The sequence below is a fragment of the Tyto alba genome, unplaced genomic scaffold (assembly GCF_018691265.1).
Source record: "Tyto alba isolate M040663 unplaced genomic scaffold, T.alba_DEE_v4.0 Super-Scaffold_13, whole genome shotgun sequence".
Lineage (NCBI taxonomy): Eukaryota > Metazoa > Chordata > Aves > Strigiformes > Tytonidae > Tyto > Tyto alba.
This window is the reverse complement of record NW_024881275.1, coordinates 31,529,254-31,548,072: the sequence shown is the minus strand read 5'-3', so window position 1 is coordinate 31,548,072 and position 18,819 is coordinate 31,529,254. Positions and strand designations below refer to the sequence as shown.

General features: G+C 36.2%; 1 protein-coding gene across 6 annotated transcripts in view; it reads right to left on the bottom strand.

Moving 5' to 3' along the window:
• TRPM3 (transient receptor potential cation channel subfamily M member 3) overlaps window positions 1–18,819 on the bottom strand; it is a 288,168-nt gene that overhangs the window by 149,480 nt on the left and 119,869 nt on the right. For all 6 annotated transcript variants that reach the window (XR_004409582.2, XR_004409581.2, XM_033010188.2 and 3 more), the window contains exons 2-3: window positions 2,335–2,414; window positions 1,445–1,649 (exon numbers count right to left, since the gene is read on the bottom strand). Coding sequence is in view for 4 of the 6 variants with exons in the window: in XM_033010188.2 (XP_032866079.1) it covers window positions 1,445–1,649; window positions 2,335–2,414 (285 nt within the window). In the remaining 2 variants the exon portion in view is untranslated. The remainder of the gene's footprint in view (window positions 1–1,444; window positions 1,650–2,334; window positions 2,415–18,819) is intronic.

Below are 18,819 nucleotides of genomic sequence, written 5' to 3'. Positions count from 1 at the left end.
ATCATTTTTTGGCTACCCCAAACTACCTTTGTCTCTTCAGGGCAGTGTATTGCCTTATAGTGATCTTCAAGGACATCACTCAAATAGCTTTAGTGACTGCCCTTTCTCATAAAGACAGATTTAATGCAAAGTATCCATAGGTGGTTAATAGCATGATGGTTACTATATCCCTGAATCTTTCTCAGCTTTGGTGAAAAGCATTCTGTTTTGTTCCCACTCCTTGTGAAGACACCAACAGCACAGTTTGAGGGTGGTGTCAATTTATTCACACCAAACAAATGTTATTTACTGAATCAGAGTCTCTCTCTAGCAATGGCCTTGCAGATTTTTAGGTGATTGGTTATCAGCTGAACATAAGGTGTCTGATACTCTCAGATAAATGACCTAATTTCCTATCTGTTTCTTGGTGCAACAGTGTTTTCTGGTTTCTATCAAAAGAAGCCATCCATCTGTGTGAACAGAATCATCCACTCAAGTAATCATTCCATCTCCAGCACGTATGTGGTAATATGCACATATGTGGATGAGGAAAACATCCGGGCCTTGCTAGTATAGTACCTGAGCTCCTCATTGTCTCTAATCCATCTTGTACTGAGACAGATCTGAGAGACCTGTTGGGAAGAATTCAGGCAAAGAAGGTGGTACTGGGTTGCCAGGCAGGTTGTTCTGCAAAGCGCCCAGCGATTCTGCTTCTGCCCTCACTGCTGCCCAAAGCAGTGTCTTGGCTATGATGTGCTAGTTACACACTCATCTTTCGTTCCCATAGTCCCAGGTTCTGCAGTTTAGATAGAGCCAGAGAGATTCTTCCTTTCATGTAATGCCACATAGAAGAAATACATGCATGGGTTAGTGTGGGTGCTAGAAACATCTCTCCAACTTAATGGAGCAATGCCTGCAGATTAATATACTTCGGTATCTCTCCACCTCATTGTATTATGATTAAGTGACTTGCCTAGGGAAATTTGTGGCAGAACTGATATTTCCCAGTTCCTAGCTTAGACACCCACTGGGCCTCTTATTTCACGTAAAGATGAAACAATAAGTCTAGCTGATCTATCTTCTGATATATGTCTGGAAGAATATTAAAAGAAATTTGGTATATTTCAAATTTTTCAGCCTTGTAGACACACCCAGCAATGGGAAACCATAGTTGAATTCTAAAGTTATTCAGAAAAAGAGGGATGGTTAGTAATTGGAAGAAAATTGAGATAGCAGCATGTTAGCATGCCTTCAGTCTTCAAAAAGGTAGCCTCTAACACTGCACTCCAGCTTTTACAGTTAATTTTGTTCACCAATTCTTTGGCACATGATACATTAAAAGATACAGTACAATCTTACACTATATAATACTTTAAAATGAAGTTAAGAAAGAAGGCTGTTTATTCTCTTTGAATGACTTTTTTGAGCTAGCAGCATTATTTATCTAAGCGAAAAACATGGTTACCATGGCTTTATTGGAGTGGCCTCCTCCTTGGAACTCAATGGTTCCAAAGGCGTCCGTTGGGCTGAGCTGCGTGTGCTTGCTGATGGACCACTTCTCTGACTGGATGTCATTGCGAGTAAGCCTGCTTTCATTTTTCTCATTCTGAATAATGGAGATGCTTGGAGTCAGTCCAACGTGTTGACCTATTAGACGCCCACAGCAACACCTATGACATTAAACAAACAGAAAACTTGAGTCACGTGCATGTATAAACCGAACAGGGAAACAAACTATCTTAAATGACCTACAAATCTTAAAATGCCCCACCTTTTCAACTCTGCTTACCACTTTCCTGCTACTTGGCGTCTCTATTTGAGGAAGCAATGTTGTTCAGATACTACCTTCTCTTTCTATGATCTTGTTTACTTTGAACTCTCCTTTATTTCAATAAAATCATGCTTTGTTCTAAATATGTACAAAATTAAGTTAAAGAACTTTTTCTACTGTCAACAGATGACATCAGACCAAATAATCAGCTTTTGTAAGGACTAGCACATATTTTAAATTGGTAGTTCACTGCAGTTATTTTTTTTTGACAGCACCATGTGCCATGCATCCAATTTAGGTAAATATTCAAGGCACAGAATATTGAACTAAGAAGATAAGGAAATTAAACATAGATGCTGATCCAGCTTTGTTTTATCTTTTTTTTTTTTTTGATTAAATAAGTTCTGAATTGTAGACAAATAGGGTCCATAGGAATCCATCACTCCAGATGTAATTCAACCATCTTCTGATCAAGTAAATCTTTACAAACTATTTACATCCATATATATACATATGCACACATACATATAGAGATATTTTCTTGTAACTGTCTTTAATTTTTCATAGAAGTAGTATGCAATTACCTATGGGGGTCTTTGGTGCTGGGTATGATATGAACACATTCTCTCTTGTAAAATGCTCTTTCTATCCATGATTTCTGTGCCTAAAAAACAGAAAGGAAATGCCATGAGCTCTGGTTGCTTATTAAACACAACTTATAGTACAACTGAAGAGAGACTTCAAACATAAAACTTTACTGTCTTTGCACATACACAGTGAACATTTTGCACAGAGCAAACATTTTCCACTAGAACCATGGTTCTCTTCTAGAGCCAAGCACCCAACACAAGCACTTTAGATTGTATTGATATTCACTAGCCAGCTGACTTTGATTCTGTTATCTCTATTCTCATAGCAGGAAGCAGTGGACATGAATTAATGCAAACTGTCAAGCTTTCTGCATGGTAAAGAAAAAACACACATATTAATTAAAAGTAATTAAAAAAAATCTGCTTCAATTTTAGTGATACAATTAAATCAGCTCTAATTAAAAAAAAATTAAACTCAGAAACTAGAAAATAAATATCTAACAATAAAATTTATAGCACCACGATTCCAGTGCAATTTTTTATACAAGTACTGAGAGTGCTATTTCACATGGAGCCAGAAAATTGTTTCATATCTTAATGGGAAAAAAAAAAAAAATCTGTCTCTGAAACAAGACAAAAAACTTTTATACATAACTGTCAGATGATCAGCTGATGTAACCTCTAAAACTGGCTGAGTTCAGGGAAGCTATGCCTGTTCATAACACCCAAGATCCTCCCCCACATATTTGCTGGAAAGCAAGTAATTTCCCTCATTGTAGTCTTAATTTTCAGATACACAAGAGATCTTTTTAAAAAGAGAGAGGTAGTAAAGAAAAAAAAACAAAAAAACCCAAACAAAAACAAACAAGAGACTTTCAGAGTTCTGAAATCTTTTTAACTATTTAGACAGTCTTCACTCCACATAATATGAATTCTGGCAAGCTCTCCAAAAGATTCCTCCACATAGAATTCAATTATTTCATTCAATAAGTAGATGAGTTGAAATTTTTCATTAAAAATTCATTTAAACAGATAAATTTTATAAAATGTATTTAAATAATAAAATTACCTATTTAATTGCCCAGCATAAATAGAATTATAACCTATGAACTATGATGAAGTTATCTAAGAGTTAAGTATTGTGAAATGAGCTTTAGATAATTCAAAGGAAACTTGAGCATCTTGCCTCTATAAAAAGAGAAAATATGAAATTGCCTTCATAACATTACATAACTAATGTTACCTTTTACTATGTAAGATTAGATAGTAATCTATCTAAATACTACCTTTACTAACTAATGTTACTTCACTAACTGTTGGACATTACCCTTTTGTCAATTCAATCTGCAGCCTGTTTTTCATGTTTAAATCCAGAAATCTGTGTTTCTAAGACTTTTGAAAATCATTATGAACTGTGGAAATTTCTTGGATTCAATTATTGTGACTAGTATAAAATACCATAATAAGAATTTCTAGCTGCAGACTTTACTTATCACTCTCAGTACTTAAAAAGTAATTATTTTGCCTTTTTCACAGAAGATAATCCCTTATTGGATCTAGTAGTCAGTCATGCTACATAACAATATTTTATCTTTGCTCTCCTTGCATTTTAATTTGAAAAATCTGCTAGACTTCATATTTTGTAGAAATGGCAGACACTCTAACATGACTTTTACAGTCAAGAAAAAGGAAAGACTGTTAAAGACATTAAATAGAACTTTATTAGATTGTTCTTCCTTACTGTAGCAAACAGAAAGTTAATATAGAATATGAGGCAAGGTTTCTTTCATGTTTAAGCAAAGGACAGTAAAATAGAAATTCTGAAAAATCTAAAAAAGTTTTGCTTTACATAGAAGACATTACCTTGAAGTTCTAATTTATCATAAATTGTAAATGCTTACAAGTCTATGATGCAGGCAATAATAATTGTCATCATCACAATTTTGTATATTATACAGTCAAATCAGCTTAGAAGCCTAGTGCATCATTAAGTAATTTCTCAATTTAGTCATCTTTTCAGACAAAGAAAGGCTTTGTATAAACTAGCTTTCTGTAACTGTCAAGGCATCCGGAGTGAACTTTATGACCTTTATTTGACCCTTTTACTGCAGAACTTTTGAGGCTAAACTATGCTGGAAAATTAGGTTTTTTCTTTTTGTTGAGTGTGGTATAGAAAAGAAGGAAGTTACAATTATTATTCAGGTATTGCAGTGCTGATATTTGAAACTACATACTTTACTGTGTGGACCACACATTCTTGAAATTTCTCCCTTTTGAGCTCCAAGAGTACACAAGCTTTCTATACTGCCTTAAGAAGACATACACTGATAAGAAGCTGCAGATTTATGAACCCCCCTTGATGTGTGTGTATATATATATATACACACACACACAGAGTAACTTTTTGACAAAAAAGGAACACTTAGAGAATAATGCCAGTTTTATCTTCATGCTTGTTTGTTTTAACACTATATACACGCCTGCAATATCCTTTATCTTCTGTAGAAAGCATGAAAAGCTTTCATACTCCAACTTTTCTTCCTGGCATCCAAAAGCCACTCCTACTGCAGAGCTTGCATAGCATATGGTTATCATTCATGTTGCCAAGACTCCCTAAAAATATCATTTAATAAATTTCATAAATTTTGCACACTTTTCTGCAAACAATTTACCTTGGTGAATTTACTTACTACATAGTCCTAACGTATCTTTTGTAAAGATGGCCACTAATTGAATTTCTCTAAGCCCGAAGATCCAATACAAAAAGGTTCCATAACAGGTACTTCACCGAAAAGTTTTTAATTTAGGTATACAAGTAGGCTTTCAAAACCCAAGAAACTGACATGTAAAATTTGTTCTCCTACTCTTTTTCATATTGTTTTTGCAAGTAGAAAAGAAACCCAGGTATGTTAAATACAATAATAATTTGCACTTGAATTTTCATCGTACTTCTTCAAATGTGATATTGCAAAAATAATAGTCTGATTTAAAAAGTCCTTTATTCACATCAAGAAAAAAAGACTTCCCAGCTTTTAGATCTTAAACAATATACTACCCTACCCAACAGAGTCATAATGTCAAAATATACTATTCACTCATTTCATAATTCCTTGTCCTTGCAAACCAAGAAAAAAGCATCCAGTTTCACTGCCCCATGCCAGTTATCTTTATGTGACAGAGACCATTTGCAATGAAATAGAAGAGGTATAACAAATCATGTTACTTGCCGTAGAGTCTTCATAACAAAATTAGAATAACTTGAGGAAATGAACATATTCACAACGAAACAGTCTGCATTAAACTCTTACAGTGTGAATTATTAAAGTAGCAAGAAAAATAAAGTAGTAGAAAAGTATAGCAAAGTATTTTCAAGAATAGTAGAGCAAGAAACTTCTCTTTCTCTTATTTGATAGGCAGTCCTTCAGCATTAATTCCTAAGACAATTTAAAGTCCACAGTGAATTCCTAAAGCACATGCCATACTTATATGTCAATTTAGTTTAGTCATAGCTTAGATCTCTAGGTTAAGTCTCTCTTCATTAACCTAGCCGCGAAACCCCACCAAGAACATCTTTTCTCCCTCTTCTTTACCTGGACATTGAACTTGGTGTTTAAGTCTGTCCCAGAGCAAACTCTGCTGTGTCCACGTCTGCCTGCTGCAGGTCATGGCTAATAACACCCTTGCGACCGCCCCCCGAACAGGGCGCTCAGTCCGCCCGCAGCACAGAGACGCGACAGCGAGCGCAGCCCTCGCACCCATCAGCGGCTCGGAATGTGCTGCTGCGGGATTAGCCTCATTAAGGCTTCGGTGGACACTCACCCACGACACCGCTTGGTTTGAACATCTAATCTGATGCCAAAAGAAAAGCAAATCCCCTGAGATCTTGGATTTAACTGGCACAAGCCTTGACGGACTTTTTTCCCCCCTCTCTTTCCCCCTTAGAAGAGTGAGCTTGTGAAAGTGTGATAAGGTGCTCTGAGTTCTTCAGTTCAACCCGGGAAAACAAATACTTCAAAAGAAACAGTGTACTAAACTGGAAAGAACCTGAGCACCCAAGAGAGATTGTTAATCTCCAAAGAATGAAACCAGTGTGTTTATTGGGTAACTGTGAGAAATCTATACACCACTGAAATATATTGGAATTAATCAACAGCGGCATTTTTCCAAACAGACTGGGGTTTGTCACTGTTTCTCACCACAGTTGCTCCACTGTAGTGAATGTAACATTTCAGAAGGTCATAAACATAAACCTTTGTTTTTCAAAGACAAGCAACTTCATTGTTTTCAGCTTAATTAAAAGTTAGTACTTAAAACACAACAGGAAGGTTCACAAATTCGGGGACTGCTTCTTTACTGTACCATCTTGATATCAACACTAAAGACAACTTTTACATAGGAAAAACACTTAGGGTTTTTTAGTACATAACAATTATATGTGCTCAATTACTTCAAAAGTTTTCCGAATACAAAATATTTTTACTCCCCCCACCCTCTGTTTGGATTAATTCTGCTCTACTCCTACATATGCATACATACCCTCCTTCCCTTCTCAATAAGCCTGCATATAATGCATGTAAAACATTCTGCCCACCGTTGGCACTGATGAATACACAAGCCCGAAGCTATTCTGCACGTACATTAGCTCTGATGGGCCCAAGATGGGGAAGACTGGGTATATGAATCAACTTCCAAACTTCTTACACCATCACAAATGTTGAGAAGATTCTGAGAGGCTAATCCATGGGATTTTTTTTCTTCTCTCGGTTCCCTGAGCTTTTTGTGTAAAATACATATATGTATTTTGTATGTAATGTATATATGAAGTATGCACATATACATGCATATGCGTATATGCACATATGTACATATATACATACGTGTATGTATACGTATACACATACACATATACATACACATGCTCTGTATATGTACATTCTGTTCCAGCAAAGCTGTGACCCATGAGATTTCTCTACCACGCAGTTCAGAGCAACAGAGACCACATGCACATCCTGTGAGATCTCTAGCACAGGATCAAACCAAAGATGGTCTGTGGAGAACAGCAAAGGTAGAGAAAGTTGCAGTGTCAAGAGAGCACATAGTAAACAGCTCAATGAGGTAAAGATTGTGACTGGAGAATCTTCAGAAAAAAAACTGCTTGCATTTTAATACAAGGGAATTTGGTATGGCTGAGACAGGGCAGAAAGCATGGGGGGAGGAAAGGAAAGATTTCATATGATTGAAATAACTGAATAAGAACCCAAATCTGACTTAGAAGTGAAACTTCAGTACTTGGACTTGACAAGATTCTAGAGATTGTTCCTGGATTCAGTTGCACCTTGCAAAGTAACCTGGGACAGAAGTAACATCTTTTGTCTTAAGAAATCAACACAAGCAACAATGGTTATACTCATTTGCATATGTCACCGGGTGGCACTGTGAAGGATGTTCTATAGATAGGGATGTAGATAGAATTGGCATATGCCACTGATGCTACAGGAAATTACAACTGTCTGCCACAGCTCATTCAATGTGCATTAATGTTATGACTCTCTGGCAATGAAACTACCAGTGCCATAGATACTCCTGTATTTTGAGAAGTAATAAAGAAACAGCTTATAAGCTGAGATAGCTGTTGTTTTCAATATGGTATAACTTCAAAATAGAGCTTTCAGAGAGGTGGATGCTGCACATTTAATGCTACAAACACATATTATTTACATTTTCAACACAGGTCACTGTTAATGAACTCTCAAAAAGCAGTTAGCAATGAGCTCAGTACTGACTCCTCAAAAAAGAGGAAAGCAAATACTAAAAATTAATCAAGAACAGAAAGTTTTCAGGAAGATAAATTCTGGCAAATTTTAACATGTTATGTAGCTGGGATGCTTAACTGCTGAACTCTGAATTAACATTATTTTAAAAAGAGCACCAAGAGTGACAATTTTAGAAACCAACAATTACAGTGGCAGAGCAGAACTGGAGGCAGTTCTAACCCCCTGCTTCCAACTTCATTTATGTCCAGAAAGTGACCAGGGTATAAGATAGGTTTCACTGGGGCAAGAGAGGTGTTGTTAAAAGACTTTCTCTACCTTGCAGTGGGGCAGAGCAGCTGAACAGGCAATGGAGTATTACTGAACAAAATTACAGACAGGATTTGCAGGAGCATCTGGTGACTGAAGTGTATCCGGTGCTGCTGCAAGCTGATGCGATTAGTGTTCCTTAATCAAACATGCACTTTTGCAAATCCCACTGTCTCTGAGTAAAGACCTTGTATCTGAAAACTTCTATGGCTAGGTTAGTAGAAAGGACGGCAATGCTTCAATATAACCTTATTACTAGGTGTGCTCAAGCCAAATTTCTACCCCCTCCTTTTGGCGTTGCCCAACTATAAGCATTATAAGCATTTTTATGTCTTGCTTGAAGCATTAGGAATTGACCTCACTGGACACTAAGATAGGGATCTTTAGACTGTCACAAAATGTTTAATTTTCTAACAGACATTTATTACTAGTAGCATATTAGAGGCTGGACATTAGAGTCTTTACCCACTAGAACTATACTTCTGTATGTTTTGTTCTTCTACTAACTGATTTCCCAAACACTTTACCATCAGAGTTGTTCCAAGAACAATATTAAATTGTCACGAGAATCAAGCTGTACTCAGTACAGAGTAGGAGGGCATAGGATGTAGACATTTATTACTACAGTACATTACAGAATTTATCTATTAGCATTGTTTACCAGAAGTAATTTTTATACTGTACTTAGAAGAAATAGAGTAATTTTAAAATAATCAGGTACTTCTCACTCAATAGTTCATGACTTTAGCCATCATACCTGACATTTTTCTTAATGTAAGTTAATGGAAATGAAAATTGTATGCCCCTGTTAATGCTGCTGTGCAAATTTGTGCTTATGCTTTATGTATTTTCAAAATATAACACAGACTGAGCATATGTGACTAGTCATTATTATCCATGCTATCGATAAATTAACTGGAAAGATTAACATTTTGAAAAGAACTAGGGAGAATTATTAGATACAAGGATTGGTGTAGACATCCAGGTTCCTACAGACCACCTCAAGATCAGTAGAAGTGCAGGGGAAAAAATTTAAAGAAAAGCTTATTAAAATGAAGGATGTATTGTAAAGAACACTTCCAAAAAGTTGCCCCATTTCCTTCTTATGTGTACTGGTATATGAAGGGAAGAAGTAAGTCTGTTGGCTTCATTCATGATGTTTCTTTAGAGAAATATTTATGATTTCACCAAATATGTTATGAGGTTAAAGTTGTTTAAATAAGTAAAACCTTTTCTAGCAAAAAAGCCCTACTTGATCAGATGATGGTTCATCTAGCCTACTATCCTGTCTCTGCAAGTACCATAAATAGGTAATAGAAAAATGGAAAAATATGTCACATGTATATAACACTTTTTCCTAACATTTTCTCAGCTAACAACTATTTTCTGCTCATGGACTTCCTTCATTGTCATGATTTCTATGTGTTCTGTAACCCTCCATGGGCTTTCCTCCACAAACTTGTCTGCTGATTTCATGCAAACTTTCAGCATCCTTAACATCCTTCTCCCTGCTCCAAGGGGAATCAGTTCCTTCTGTTTGCTTTGAATATGACTCCTCATGCTTTCCCGTGATGTTTATTTACTGACAGAGGCAGTGAACAGTCAATTCCCATGTATCCTTTTCATACCAGTCATGGTTTTCAGGATACATTCTTAATTATGGTGTTTTTTGTTTTTGTTTTTTTTTTTTTTTTTTCTCCAGATTAACCATTTACCAAGTATTTCCCCACATAGAAACCTTTTGTTACCTTTTATTATCCTTGATGCCTTTCTCCAAACTTTTTCCAGTTAATTTTATCCCTCCTTCTGGGAAGAACCACAACTGTGCACCAAAGGTGAACTACAGATTGGTATTGCGGCAAGTGGACATTCACTGTTCTGGTATCTATTCCTTTCCTTATAATTCCTATAAAAAATTGATCTGGTTTTCTCAATCACAAGTGTTGAAGACAGTGGTAATGCTTTCACAGAAGTATCTAGCATAACCCCAATATTTCTTTCCAGTGCAGTGAAGAATTTATAATACTAATTGTAAAGAATGGCTATAAAAATCAAGCTGTTTTAATAAAAATCTGACAGAACAGCTATACACCTATATGAAGTTCTAATTTATGTCAAATGTAGCTTAACAAATACTAATGAAACACGTATCACAGCAGTCTGTAGGTGCACATACATAACTGGAAAGTAGAATATACAGGAAATATTTTCCTGCCGTTCAGCGCTGGCAGATTTTTTATCTTTTAAATGAGAAAACTTGGTTTTGACTTCTAAAAAAGTGTAACTTTATTCCTAACTCCTCAAATTAAGGAAAGAAAATAACCTTCACATTAAGACAGATCTCATTGCTTTCTAATAAAAAATTATAAGGTTACAATGCACACGTAGGAGTTTTGCACTGAATCTAATTTTGGTCTGAACTACTTGAATTCTGAATTGCTCACTCTATTCCACAAATGCACGACAGCTATAATATTGTCTACTATTTCATTAGAGTGAGGTGGTTTCCTAGCCACAGTGTGGGTGGTGAGTTAATGAAGTAATTAAGATTAGGTTGTACATAATTGTATGAAAGGACCTGAAGAAATGGGGATTCCAGACGTTCCCCAAACCTAAACATTCAAATGAACTAATTATATGGCACTGTCCACATTTCATCTCATCTTCCAGCCCTGCAGTTAGTCACAAGTTCCTCTTGATCCCCCCACCTAATGCAGCCCCATAGGCATCCTTTGCTAGAATGCCTTGGTTGAGATCCTGGTTTCATCAACCTCTAGTCTTCCTTCAGACCCCATTTTGGAGAAGCGGAACAAAAGAAGAGCCAGTTATAAGAAATGAGACAACACTGCTAATTAGCTCTTTTGTCTCCCTCCTCTTCTGCTGAGCTAAACTCATAATTTCCTCAGATGCAAAAGAAGGGAAGTTTCCCTTAGCTGAAGAGAGGAAATAATCAGTATGCCCACAGAAACACCCAGAAAGCAAAACACCAGAGGATGTTTCTTTTGGGCAGGGCAACATTCTTTTCCCTCCCTACATCCCTCTGTGTTTCTTCACCATCTCCTCCCTTCTCTTCTCCTGGAGACTCCCTGCATCTAGGTACCTCCTATGGGTCATCCTGCTTGAAAACACCTTCATTCATCAAACCAAGGGCAAGCATGATGCTGCCTCCTCTGCATTGTCTTGTTTATAACTTTCATCTTCCATTTTGCATGGCACAGCATGAGGGAGGAACCACTGGACTCCAGGAAGGAGGATCACCTACCCCAGCCCCCTGCACAAACACTGTCGCCAAATAGACACAGGTCAAAATAGTCCAAAGAGAAGCATCTCTCACCCTGGCAGCATAGCCTGGTGTAGCTGTGATGCTTCTTAGGTTTTCTGTGTCATAAAGGGAAGTTCTTAATTCTGTTTTTTGTTGGCATTTTGGAACTATGTGATCTTGAATTATATGAGCCCTTATTATTCAGACCTGATAATGTCAGCTGTCCGATATGTAATAAACTAACAGCATTATGCTTTCTTCTGCTTATAATCATACTGCCCAAACTGCATATATTGGAATGAAACAAGTTATGATTTACGATTATGTCACATCATTAAGCAGATAGAGTCAACCAGATTTTGCATTATTAACATAGAAAAAATTGTATCAGTTTCAAATCACATAGGAAGATTTAACAACACAGTCTAAATCCTATTATCTCTTTGGACTAATAATTTTAAGTGGACTTCAGCTGCAACAAAGAGAGATCTGGAAGCAGGTATTCTTTTTGTAAAGTCTTCATAGCTGCACCTTTTTCAGGCACAGAGGAAACTGTAAATGTACCTATTCTTTGTACATAGCCCAATCTGATATACCAACATCTCACATGAAACAGGGCTAAAATATTACGGAAATATTTCAGATTGATACTCATGTTTTTTTCAGTCTGCAATGGAAATTTATTTATATGATATGCATTTTAAAGAGAAAACAAAGCCAGCACTGTAAGTCTGCTATGAGATATCCTGGACTAATGTGACATTTTTTGAGATATTCAAGGTTGTTAGACATAAACTGGGACTGTCCAAGTTTCTCGCTTTTGTCAAAAAGTACAACTGTGTAGAGTAGTGGACCTTCACTGCAGAAGTAGCAGGACAGATATTTCTGCAAGGAAACTACAAAAGGTACATTTCAGAAAATGCAAGGGCAGATCAAATGGCTAAATATTTAACATGTTAAGAAACAGAAACTGTTGAGATACAAATTCACATTGGAATTCCAAAGCATGAACTGAAAGAAATTTGCTCATAATAGATGATTCCTCTGAACTGGCACATCTTTCTATATTTTTTTTTTTTCACTAATAATGATAGTTTTTTCCATGCCTATTTTTTCCAAGTGTCTCTGTTAACAGCTTCATAAAGAGACCATTTGTGAAGATTTTCTTAATTCAGTATATAAAATTGCAAACTGCTACCAAATCGACTAAATCTCTATTGGGATGGAGAGGGACAGAATCATGTGGGAGTAACAATTATAGATGACTGGTTGACAAGACAGGGCATAGTAACACTCCGAAGATAGCACAGACGACTTGCATCAATCACTTTCACTATGAAAGAAAAAAGGGCCAAAACTTTCAAGAGCCACAAAACTTATTAACATGGATTCTTTTTATGGAAAATCTGGCATAATGAACCTATCAACATGAAAGCAATTTTGTAGATTCTTCACCTTTTATGCCCAGCCCTGGTTAAAAAAAGAAAATGTCTTTAGGTATATGAACAGACACCAGAACAGGGCATGGGAAAGAGACTGAAAACACACTGCTTGAATCACATTAAGACTCCAAAGCTCTTGCGGATAGCAGACATCCCCAGAGGGCTGAAATTACAACACTCAGCACAGACTTTCAGAGAAACCATTATCATGGGACAGCAACCTCCAACAAACCATGGTTTACACTAACTCACTGAACTCTGGCACTATCCTAATCCTACTCTAGTCTGGAGAAGAATATAGCAGAACCTATGGAATTTATCTTTACAGTACAGCTTCAAGGCATTTCCTCTGCTGTGATGAGGTATTACCAATGGTGTTTATTCACTTTTTAAAAGATTTTCCTGGATATCACACAAAATCCTGTACAGACAGTGAACAGTTGATCACCGCACCCTCCACACACAGAAATCCACAATCAGCACTGGTATGGAAAACCATGTAGAACACTAACCACGCCAAAACATGGGAGTAAAAAGATGTGTTCCAGGCTGTAAACTCACCATGCCAGATGGAGAACTTGGACCCCAGATTTTGGTAAAACTTCAGCCAGGTTCTTTAAGCTATTCTTGTAACTATCTTTGTGTCAGATTCATCAGCATGTGCAGACCATGCTGGAAGACAGGAGAGGTACCTTCCTGGACCACTTTTGCCAACTTCGTTATACAGAACATGGGTACTAAAGTGCACAGAACCTCTATGTATGTAGTTATTTCATTTTCTGTCCTATAACCTGAATTTCTTACTTTTCTTTTCCCAGTACTTTATGCACCAGATTTTACTGATTTCTGCCCTAGGAAACATCAAATAACAGAGAGATACATTTTAGGCATGTGTCAAGCCCCATGTATCATTTAGAGTCTGATAACCACATGTGGCATTGACAACAGTTCTTTCAACATCAGCTTGTTTATGTATGTTCTTGTGAAGACATGCTGGACATATTATGAATGAAGTTACAATACTGCTTACTCTAATTTGCTATTCAAATGGCATTATAAAGAACAGCTCCGATATTTCTTTTTGTTTCAGGTGTCACTTTTTACTATGTGATCTCTTGTGAGCTTTGATTTCAGTGATATGTTCAACTGAAAGCAAATGTACTACTTTAGCTAACTCTTAAATAAAGGGAAGAGAGTAATAAATTACACCATTGACATACCACTTGAAACCAAACCGAGTAAAATACTAGCTGGTCTTGATAGTGATGTCAAATAAAACTAAGGAAAACATTTCTCAGCAGATTAGGTTAAAATGGATATTTTTACTTTGCCTTTCACCAAATACGAAAGTGGATGGAGGAAGGAAAGACAAGTTTTTAAGCTTAAGAGCTGACATCCAAGTCACAGCTATTACTCTGACATTTGCATTAAGCAGGAATGGGAAAGCATTCATACATATAATGCATTACAAAAGGTAAATGCTTTCTTCTCACTTTTGTTGCTTGCATCTGTTAATGTCTGGTCAGAACAAAGAGAGAAGTTGCACTTCCAGGAAGAAGCTGGGAGCACTGCAGAGGTGGGCAGGGGAAGAGAGAGCAGCCCTTCAGCCTCTGCAGTGACTCCTGCAGCCAGGAGTTCGGCAGGTCTTTCCCTCAAAACCCCACTGTGGAACGTCTGGATCCTTCCATACCACTGTATTAACAGCTATTCCTCTTCTATCGGTGCAGACCTTTCTTCTCTGCTTGGTCTGACACAATGCAATGGAAAATATTAAAGAAAATACTATGCTGCCTGACAGATCTTCTCCCATGCAACCCTTACTGGCTATTTTTTGTTGGGAAGGGGGAGAGCAGGAGGCAGAAAAAACTTTTTTTCATCAAAAAAACCTCGTGGCCACTTGTTTTAACAAACACATAGTAAAACCAAAGTGTGGCTCTTAGAAACCTGTTTCTGAGAAAGGAAACTTGCTCCCTGCAGTAACAGTTACATTTCTTTTAAAAACACTTTTATGAAGTTTGGCACTGTAGTATTTTATTTCCTAAGGATTTTGGCATTTTAATATTTTCGTATTATTATAATATAATCTTAGATGGGTAGTTAGTATATTTTTTTTCCTGTTAAGTACCCAAAGATTGTTGACATTAGATTTTCCTGAAAAATAATATCCATGTTTCAATTGTCCACCTAATGAAATGTTTCAGTTCAAAACATAGCTAAAGTATAACCTAATAATTACATTCCTGAATTAATCAGGAGTATATTAATACTTTATAGGTACTTTTTCCTTTTTCAAAATATGGGTTTATTGTAATACAGCATATTTGCATAACCGTGAGTGAAGAAGTTGAAAACATCTAGAGAACATAAGTATTTAGGAAGCCATTGGAGTGATTAATTAATCCGACACACTGTCAGATAAATCCTGATTCAGAAATTGTGAACAGTTACAAGAAACTGTTTTTATGAACTTTGCTTGTGCTTTCAACATATAGTGCTGTCATGTGGGAAGTTTGTGCAATTGTCTAATGATGCAAGCAGCATATTTAAAATGTCACAGTTCAGCAAAACTTAAATAGTTAGACAGTCCCTTGTAGAACTACAAAGCTTTTGTACTTCTGATTTTGGGTGTTTCTTCATCGAATGTTTATAGCATTATGTAATTCAATACTAAAAAAAAAAATCAGATCAAGTATTATTTTGTGACCTACATTGTTACATCAATGCAAAAATCAGTCATGCAAAAACTAGCAGCTTATTTATAGTTTTTTGATCTTATTTAGGCCATAAGAATTTAAAGTCATGCACATATCTGTCAGAGTCAAGAAATAAGGCATTTTTTTTTTTTATTCCAAGGTATTTTCATTATCTTTCTAGTATTTTTGACTCAGTTAGAATCATAACTACACTTGAGACCTTTGTCACACTACAGTATTTTTCATCCAGGTTGCATGCTCCAGTGTTGATCACTACTTCTTTACTCCTCTTGGCAATGAAACATTGCTTTTTCCTTCTCTCTGTCAACTTCAATTGAAAAAGAAAGATCATGATGATTAGTACTATCAACTCTTCCCCCCCATCAGATGAAAGCTGCCAGACTACCTAATCCAAGAGCCCTTTAACATTCTGAAAAAGGGAAAATCTCACACAGATAAAATTAAAAAGTGCATAATTCCATTACTTAAAATTTGAGCCCATGATGCAAGATATTTTTTATAACATAGTTCAATGTGTACAGTAATTATTTGTCTTTTTCCCTGTGGACTGTAAAATTTCACATGTTGTTCCTTGCATGTGCTTTCTTAATTGGCAAAGAAGTTGAATATAATCTGTTATATTCAATACAATAGTTATTCCAAATGTTCTGTGACTCAAGTATGACTGTAAAAGCACAAACATTTCTCCAAAATGTCTGGAATAGATGTCTTAATGTATTTTTTTCTTTTCATGCACATGAATCCATTATTCCTGTTTTCTCCCTTATGTTCAGTCCTAACCATGTGGCTTAAATGAAACTAAACACATAGTATTATTTAACAACAAATAAACAATCATCAAATACGATGCTATAAAGTTTTGTGTCTTTTCCTCAGGGTTAAAGTGGAAGGAAAAGAATAGCTTTTACACAGAATTTCTTAATAAATCACACACTAGAAAAAGAAGAAAATCACAGGAAATGCAAATTAAGCAGGTGCTTCTAGTGTTTCTTGTTTGATTTGAACAGAGGGTCTTCCTTTAAAAGGACTGTTGAAAAAAATCAGCTAGTCACTTAGTCCCAGGAAGTTTGAAATTTGGTTTGATCTGCTGAATTCCTCAAGCAAAAGACATGATATAAAAACTCAAGCAGGATTTAAATTTTAAATTACTGTGTAATAAATAACTTTTAAGGTGATCTGTATCAGAATTTAATCATATTAACCATGATGTGTATCAACACATAATTATGAGCTACATTATATATAATAACAAATATTTCTCTAGATTTTCCATCCTATTTTAATTTATGGATTTAGTTTTGCTTGATGTTTGAAAGCTTTACTAAAGCCTCTTCTGGCTTTGACTTAACAAGACTATTAAATCAGTCCTACGGTTTTGTTTCTAAGCCTTGAATAAATATTAGGATTACACTTCTATAGTGAACCTGGGTGAGCCTCATTAACTCTCAAATCCTGCAAATTCTTCTACGTGGGCAATCTACAGTGTCATGACTTTGGAAAATTTGAAGGACTGGAGCCTAGAAATGAGGAAAAAAAGCCCCGTGTTTTCACATTGCTACCATACCTCCTTGTACTTTTATCCACAAGAGCCAATTGATTCTGTGTAATAATTTAATGTACCAGCTGCCAGAAATGGTCTCAACAAGAAAATGATACTGCAGTTGCATGGTTCTTTACATGCAATAATTCTTGCAACTATATATACAAGTCTAAGCATAAAACACAATCAGGGTAGGGGATCTCTATTACATCAGTCTAGAAATCAACGGCAAGCATGAATACACTATGTGAAGCCTTGGAAAGACACTCTGACTCATGTCCAACATATTGTAAACCTTCATCACTCAATAACCCCACTCTGGGATTGAGCTCCATATCCCTTTCTGCCCCCAAATTTGAAATGGATAGTTGTGATAAAGGCTGTTGATGAATGATATCCACCTGCAGAGGCCTAAGCTTACAATTTTTGCACTGTTACAGGAAACAGCCTGGCAAGTCACTGTGAAGGCATTTGAACGTGAAGACAAGAAGAGAGTTGTCTCTGCTTTGTGGTAGATTTTATCCTCTGTTTTTTCCTCCAGTACCTAGTAAAATATTTTCATGTGAATAGACACATTTTGTGGAACAACTTCCTACGAAGCATTGAAATATTTTCTATAGGCTAGTCAATCCCTCTTCCTTCTCCCTCATAAAGGTGAAATTACTTCCTTAAACCATTCTTGACCTCAGCTGTAACCTATAGGCTCAAGGAAATAAGTGTTGCTATGACTTGTCCTATTAGCCGCTCAGCCTGAGTAGTTACAGATGACTCTTTTTACTTGGAAAAGTGTATGACAGAAAGTGGAGTTGTAATGTAAGATATAGCTAGTGAAAAACAATATCACTGGTATGGGAAGTACAATTTCCACCCTGTCACCCCACAAAGACTAAGGTGGAATGTTGCTCAGGGGGAGACAGGACTAACAAAATTGGCAGTCTCTTCATCCACTGTTCATAAAGTTGGAATTTGAGTCGCTAGACAGAAAGTGATTGATAGGAACATTTCTAATCAGTAATTCAATTGTGGGGTTTGGTTTTGTTTTGTTTTTTCACTTTCGCCTGCTTTGAGACTTGCACTAAGACCTGCAGTGATAGAAATCAGACCACAACTGTTTCTGAAGACCCTTATTCCCTGTGCTGAAACTACTTTGGAAAGAAAGGTGGTATGGGTCCTTCATTAAATTAATACAAATCAAATATTGTCTGTTAAAACAATACAGTGCTAATACTAATCACCTTGAACTCTACAAGGTTATTCAATTCTACATACACACAAATGTACATATGATTAAGGATAAAAATCACTGCTGCTTTCCAGAATGATAAGTTGTCGAGTCCAGCTTCCAATGTCCCAGAGGATTCTAGAAGGAAATATACACACAAATTGTGGCTAATTAAAGCTTCTGAGTTTAGTGAATACTCATAGTACAGAGATGGAAAAA